The sequence below is a fragment of the Pygoscelis adeliae genome, unplaced genomic scaffold, assembly GCF_000699105.1.
Source record: "Pygoscelis adeliae isolate BGI_AS28 unplaced genomic scaffold, ASM69910v1 Scaffold78, whole genome shotgun sequence".
NCBI classification, from domain to species: Eukaryota; Metazoa; Chordata; class Aves; order Sphenisciformes; family Spheniscidae; genus Pygoscelis; species Pygoscelis adeliae.
The window spans coordinates 6,890,186-6,897,798 of record NW_008825409.1 but is presented as its reverse complement, the minus strand read 5'-3'; the positions used below and the strand labels follow the sequence as shown (position 1 = coordinate 6,897,798).

Here is a 7,613-nt window from a genome sequence, read left to right as displayed (position 1 = left end):
GGGATGCTCTGCTGAGGTCTAGAAAACACCTTCTCTTGCTGAATTTATCCAGTCTTTTAGGTATAGCAAGAACACATGGTCTCTCTTTCACGGTGTCTAATCCTGACTTTTCCAGATCTGTGTGTTTTGGAGGGTACTTACTCTGCTAATAACATTGTTAGGCTAATAGTACTTCTGTTCACAATATCCTGTGCAACATTAGATAAATTGTCATTTCTTCTGTACAATATGGTCCCTAATGATTCCCATTCTTAATGGGATGTTTGAGAGCTGCCTGGATACTATGGGGAGGACTGGGCAATGCAGGTGGCCTTCTGCCTTTATAGCTGTATGAGAATAGCTATGTCAGTGAAGCTACAGTAGACACTATGTATTAGAAAAGTGTTTGGTGGTTTTGTTTCTTTTTAAGGCATAGTTACATCCTCTCTTCAAGTGACATAACATGATTAAAGAAGAAAATGTCTGTCTGCAACCCCAGCATGAATTTTGACACTGAACTGAGTACATGCAGGCAACATTTTGTAGTGTAGCCTTTGTCCTAGCCTGAGAGGAGCAGTTCCTTTGTGGTTTTAGTTGGTTCAGTTTAGTTTGGTTTGCTTGGCAGAATTGGTATGCCGAGGAGCCATCATCAGGCAGGTCCAAGGCAACAAATTAGAATGTGGCTTTGGGCAGTCAGGATCTCCCTCCAGGGTCTAATATAGAAATTTCAGGAAGTATTAGTTTTTATGGCCTTGCAGTTGTTAACGGCCAAAAGTGTTCCCTGAAAGTTGGCAGGTAACAAATGCAATCAATAACCACTGTTAAACGGCAATGATATTGACTAAGCAAAATACAGTTTATGTAACAGTCAGGCCTTAGCAAGTCAAGAAATACCTTTCCACAACTATAAAGTACTTCATATTGACACGTTTTTATTGTCTATCATATGAGCTCCTTGGAAATGAGGAACTTTTTGTTATAGCTGATATCAGGTTCTTTTGTGGGAAGAAATAAATGGTTTCTTAATGATTTCTGAAAGTCGCACTGTGGCTATAATCTAAGTCTTGCAGCTCAACCCAGACAGAGAAGAGAAAGCAAGGGAAGGCTTTCATCAAGAGAAAAAAACAACTTGGTTGTACTTTTGCTGTTCGATTAGAGATGCTCATGGTAGCTGTATTTTCTGTTAATTTTTCTTTTATTTCTTTTTATCTGAAGTTCCTAGATCACTGTTTAAAATGCAGTTAGGGTTAAGGTAAGAAAATGTTTATTTTATTTTTCATTTGAGCTTACAAGAAGTGGGGTGAGTGTTAATAACTGACTCACTATGAAAGCTGTTCCAAGCTTCTGCAAGGCTGAGGGACTGATAAATGAAATACATCTCTATGAAATTCAGATGACTTTATATGAACAGAACTGTGAAACAGGATTAAGGAAGAAGTAGGTCGAACACAAACCTATTTGGCGAAGTGTATATACCATTTAAATAGATCTCATGATTATAAAGTTGGTGAACTCTGCTGTTTTTTTTTTAAATGTTATCTTTAACTCCCTTCTGATGTGTATCCCCCTGCTTAGGAAGATTCAACCCTTACAATTTTATTCTAGTGCAGATTTTTAGATTGTTACTTTTATACAAAAATAATTTCAGTTTTTCCCACAGTGATTTTAGGTAACAGAATCCTATCATCTTCTCCCAATTTGGGGTACGCATGCTAATGGTTTACTACAAAACATGCAGTTACCCAGTCCTCTCCATAGTATTAGTTAGACAGTACTTTGTTAATGTTGACTGTGCCCGATGATTGCATTTGTGTTTTAAATGTCTTTCAATAGCATTATTGCTTGCATAAATCAATGGACACTTCCCAGAGCTCTGTGGATTCTAGGTTCTGTTGGATTTTGTACATTACATTTAGTTGTACTGGTGCAACCAGAACTCTTTGGTAGCAGATCCAGTTGTGCCCACAGATTTCTAGCTAGAGTATAAGAAGAGACTTGAAGCTGTCAATATGCCCTTGGTAAAAACTGCAGTAACTGAGTTCCAACATATGCCACAGCTTAGGAGCATAAAATGTCAATGTAGGGCAGCCAGTCTATTGAAAAATCTTTGCAGATAGTAATGTGCATGGGCCCACAATTGTTTGCATAGGCACTTTTGCATCTATTGGCATTTATTCCTTTCCCCTTACCTCCAGGTTTCCTTCACTGGAGAGCTTGACTAATTTTATAGTCATTCCAGCATGTGGGATATATATATATATATATATATATAAAAAACAGGTTTTAGAAAATGGATTCTAAATTTTTTTTTTCCGATTTCATGAAAGGTATTTCTGAAGCTACTACAGGACTCAGAGAAGATGCCTTATGTTCCACAGGCAGCACACCTGGACTGTACAAATGGTGCTGAATCAGCCTGTAAGTACAAAATTAGGTACCTTCTGAAGCAGCCAGATTTGTAAAGATCACAAAGGCAAAGATAAACATGCACAAAGTTCCCACAGTTGAGGAATGCACAAGCAAATGGAGAATACTGCCTGCTACCATCTGGTAATTCTTTTTTTGTGCGTGTGACGTGATCCACCTTAGGTAGTAGGTTTTTATATGTCCCATCCTTCTACTATGTCTACACATGCACACAAGCATTCTCTCACTGCATCAGCACTAACGTACAGCTTCCTAGCAGTCCCTGGCAACTAATTACCCTCATTGACTCATACTGACAATGGATAAATATTGGTGGGATATACCACAGATATAAAATCTGTAAGCTATTAGAAAGGTATATTGACCTCCATACATATGCAAATAATAAATAAAAGCTGTTGCCCCCCATAGTAGAAGATCATTTGTCCTCTCAAATGGCATGTTATTTCAGCTTCCCTTACATGTTTGTTTGTTTTAAAACAAGTTTCTTCATGCTTTCTATTGTCCTGCCCTGCAAGCCTGGGAGGAGGTCCTTGTTAACATTTCTGAAAACTTAGGAAACTTGTTCTCCTTAAAAACTCTTCTTAGAAGTCACTAATGAGATATCTTTCAAAATGCAAGGCTCAAGTTCTCTAATGACAGTGCCCACCAAGCTCATCAATATTTTCTCATTGTTCCTGGGATTCTCATGTTTCTAAATATACCATGTTTCTTTCTATTTGATCGTTTATATCTAGATTATAGTCATCTTCGGTTAGATGTCAAACAGTTTGTTCTATATGCAGTCCTTTTTGTTTTGTTTCTATAGAACACAGGCACAGAGAGGTCCTGGTCTGAGACTGAGGACCTTCATTGTTACAGTAATGGAAATAATAATTTTGATCCAAGTTTGAGTTTTTTGTTAAGATAAATTCAATTTGATCTGCCAGTAATGAGTAATCAGTGCCAAGAATTGTGGCCTAAGAGGAGACCTTTTCTCACAAAGTGCAAACTTGACTGGATGACTTTCCAGATGGTCTTTTTGCTGGACTACTTCAGTCCCTGTTGAATAAGTGAAGATGTAACTATATAGCAAAAAAACCCTCACTAAACAAATAAAATATTCACTCCTGTGAGTGGTGAGAACAAGATTTCCATTCAAAATACAGCTTTGAATATCCCTTTATTTTATAACAATCAATCAGTTGTGTATTTCTTCAAGGCTCAGCTAGGATATTCAAACAAATTTCAAATCAAAACAGTCTGTCTTCTCCACATTGCATTTTCATTAAAGAATAAGATTTACAGTTCCTAAAGTAATGAAAACAGAGTATACTGTACCTAACAACTTAATATCTTTTACCATCCACATTTCAAAACACATAACAGTATTTGTTCAAGTTATTACATTAATAAAGAATCTAGTAATCAGAGACTCTGTATTTTTCAGTCTGATAAATTATAGCAAGAAAATGTGAGGATAATGCCATTTCTGTACTGGAAAATTATCATTCATTGCAGATGACTGTCATTCATCATTAAGGACAGTTGTGAAGTGTAGGCATAAGGGATCTGGGAAATGGTCATGAAAGGTATCCATCATTGTCAAAGCTAACCAGAATACTCCATGGGCAATAGCTTGACCTGTATAATTTTGTCTTTGAAAGCAGATTCAAAGGCAGTCAAACTTTCTGTTGTCAAAGTAGTCAAATGAATTTTCAAAACCTCCTAGAGTAAACAGTTGGGTTATTCAGAAGATCACAGGATGCTGCTATTTGATTTGTAAAAGAATTTGGATTAGAGAGCTGCTTTGACAAAGCACGGATCTGAGCACAAGCAGGGGTATTGGCTATCCTTTACGGGTCCTTGAGTAGAAATCAAAATGTTGTCTCTTGTCTCCCAGACCAGGAGGTGTAGTGGAGTGGTGTGCATGTCCCTTCTTAAATGAAACTGCAAAAATCAGCACATTATTTAGGTCAATGACCAATGCCAAAAACAGGCAAGAGACATCACTTCAGCAAAACATGACAGTATCTCACTGAAGTCAGAGCTTTGATAATTTCTAGTTATGTTTTACAGTGTCTTATTGTACTGGGTCTGGCTGGAATGGAGTTAATTTTCTTTATAGCAGTCCTTATGGTGCTGTGTTTTGGATTTGTGATGAAAACAGTGTTGCTAACACACCAGTGTTTTGGCTATTGCTGAGCAGTGCTTGCAGTGTCACGACTTTCTCTTTTTCCCTTTCTGCCCCCCGTCCCTGCGGTGATTAGTCTGAGGGTAAGCAGGAAGCTGGGAGGGGACATGACCTGGACAGCTGAGCCAAATTGGCCAGAGAGTTATTCAATGCCATAGAGTGTCATGCTCAGCAATAAAAACTGAGGGGAGGGGTTTTTTTGGGAGGTAGCCATTGCTACCAGACTGGGTGAGCATCAGTCCGCTTGTGGGAGGTGGTGGGTGATTGCCTTTGCATCGCTTTTTTTTTTAGTTTTTGTGTTTTCTTCTTTCTTTTTCCTTCACTTCTTAAACTGTCTTTATGTTGATCCACAAATTTTCTTGCTTTCTCGCTTCCTATTCTCTCCCCCATCCTGCTGGAGGAGGGGGAGCGTGAGCAAGCAGCTGTGTGGTGCTTACCTGCTGGCCAGGGTCAACGCACCACAGTAACATAAAATAAACCCAGAATTATTTGACCCTTTCTAAATGCAAATATTAGAGGTAAGTAGCAGTGCATTAATCAAATTAATTGTAACAATTTTAATATTGGTAACTTTAAAGATACAAAGCACACTGTGTAATTTCTAGTGGTTTAAGTTTCCTTTGTGGAAGGAAATGAAAAAAGCTTGGAATAAAACTCACCTTTTGGTGAGAACAGTTAACATTTTCTTTTTAAGTCAGGGAATGCCTATGTGTGGAGGCATAATACATGCATATATTATAATACAGATGTGCATAATTAATTTCTACACAGCTCGGGCACATGATTGATGGTTATTGTTTTGTTGATGTATACAGAGGATGCAGAAAAAAGGTTAGACTGAGCTTGCAACGACTATATGACAAGATCGTTTGAGCCAAATAGCCTTGAGAAAATGGAGAAACCAACTCTATGGAGTCCAATAAAATTATCATAAACTACAGCAGGCAGTATATGTACAAAAATAATCAGGAGAGCTAAGAGCAAGTCTAAGGGGTGACTAGCTAGCCATGGATAAATAACAAAATATTCTGAGCATATGCAAAAGCAGGCAATAGGTTAGAGAGTGGGCTCATTGGATCGTTAAGGGACCAATACTGCAGAATTAAGATGTTCAGATATCTTGCTGAAGAGCCAAATGAATTAATTTTGTAACATTCTATGTCTTAGAAATGTTTGGGAGATATCAACTTCGGATCTAATCTCTTCTGGCAGTAAAATACAGTCGGAACCTGAGATATAGTAAAGCTAAACTGTAGAAAATTCAAAATGGATAAAATTACATTTTTCACACAGTGATACATAACATTTGAAATTCATTGCCATAAAATGTTATGGAGACTAAGATTGTGGTAATATGTTTAAAAAATCCAAAGAGTGGTTATTAGTGTATATATAATATCAATAGCTATAGTAACAGAAGTGCTATTAAAGCTTATATGTCTTTGAACTTCTTGGATAAGTTAGCCACTGAAAGTGTTGGAGTGGAAGCAGATTGATGCATAACTAATTTTTATGGTTGCTTAAACCTTTCTCTGAAGCAGCTGGTGTTAGCCATTTTGAAGGATATTGGGCAAAATGTTACATTGCTCCTATTAGGATTTAAGAGATCCACAATATACAGTACTTATAAAGCACATCTGAAAGCTAATTTAATTAATAAATTGTAGCTGACAAAAAAAAAAGCAGTCATCAACAGCAAAACATCAAACTGAAGAGCTTTCAGTGAATTTTCACTGGGTTTCAACTCTGCCTTTTGATTATTTTCATCAGTGATACTGAAGTAAATATAATCTTGCTTATGAAAAAAAAAAAAAGGCAACTGCTGCAAGGGATTGGTAGAATGGCAATGAGTCAGAGCAGTCCTAAAGAGTGAGTTAGATCACTTGAAAAGCTGAATTAGTTTGAATAAAGTGTGTTTTAATTAAGTCAAATACTGGGCAAATCTATGTAATGGGGAAATCTATAGCCTGGAAAACACTGACTTTGAAAGTTACCTACTAATCCTAGTGAAAAAGCGTTTTACGACAATATGGCTAAGACGATTTATGTTTTAATTTAATGTACAAAAGCACATGAAGAGGTCGTTTTGACTATCAGTACAAAATCGATGAGACATACTACAATACCATGTACAACTTCTGTGTCCATGTTTTTAAGTTTGAATGTCTTTAAGGAAAAGTGGAGAATTTGGAAAGGGAACAGAGAAGCGTTAATATTGGAGGTTGGAGGTGAAGTCGTTAAAAAGGCACCTTCAGGGCTCACTTAATGTAGTTTATCAAAATGAAGATAGAGAAGTGGTTTGCTTAAAAATCCTTTTTTTTTTTTTTTTTTTTTTTGTGTAGAGAATACTGCCTGTTAAGGTTTAGTTCTAACTTTTATAGGGGCAGAAGTGATAAATGGAATAAAGGAAGAAATAAGAGAAACAAATATCTGGAAGCTAAAGGCAGGCACATCTCCTAGAGGTTAATTAACAGTTGGAGTTAGTCTATCCAGGGAAGTATGTTCCCTCTCCTGGTGCATTTGACACAAGTCTGGAGCCTTTGCAGAAAATATGCTACAGTAAAAAGTGTTATTGATTTCTGCACATGGGTAACAGTGGAATTTCATGTCTGTTGATAGGTGATCAGGTGGCTTCTTCTATTCTTAGAGAGGAGCTTTTAATCCACTATGACAAATTGAGTTCCTGTAATTACAAAATAAGGGTTGACAGAGTATTTGTTATAATATGTTTGAAGTTATATTGCAACGTCAGTTTTTAAGTGGAACTCCCTTCTTTCATTTCCCTGTAAAATTACCCCCCTTTAGTTTAAAGCCATTCCCCCTTGTCCTGTCACAACAGGCCCTGCTAAAAAGTTTGTCCCCATCTTTTTTATAAGCCCCCTTTAAGTACTGATAGGCTGCAATAAGGTCTCCCCGAAGCCTTCTCTTCTCCAGGCTGAACAACCCCAACTCTCTCAGCCTTTCTTCATAGGAGAGGTGTTCCATCCCCCTGATCATGTTCGTGGCCCTCTTCTGGACCCGCTCCAACAGGTCC

The 7,613-nt window shown here is 37.4% G+C and overlaps 1 protein-coding gene across 1 annotated transcript in view; it reads left to right on the top strand.

Moving 5' to 3' along the window:
• The window catches only part of ABCA13 (ATP-binding cassette, sub-family A (ABC1), member 13), a 211,841-nt gene that overhangs the window by 105,916 nt on the left and 98,312 nt on the right, over window positions 1-7,613 (top strand). Inside the window, exon 38 of the mRNA XM_009330486.1 lies at window positions 2,307-2,397. Within this exon, the coding sequence (XP_009328761.1) occupies window positions 2,307-2,397 (91 nt within the window). The remainder of the gene's footprint in view (window positions 1-2,306; window positions 2,398-7,613) is intronic.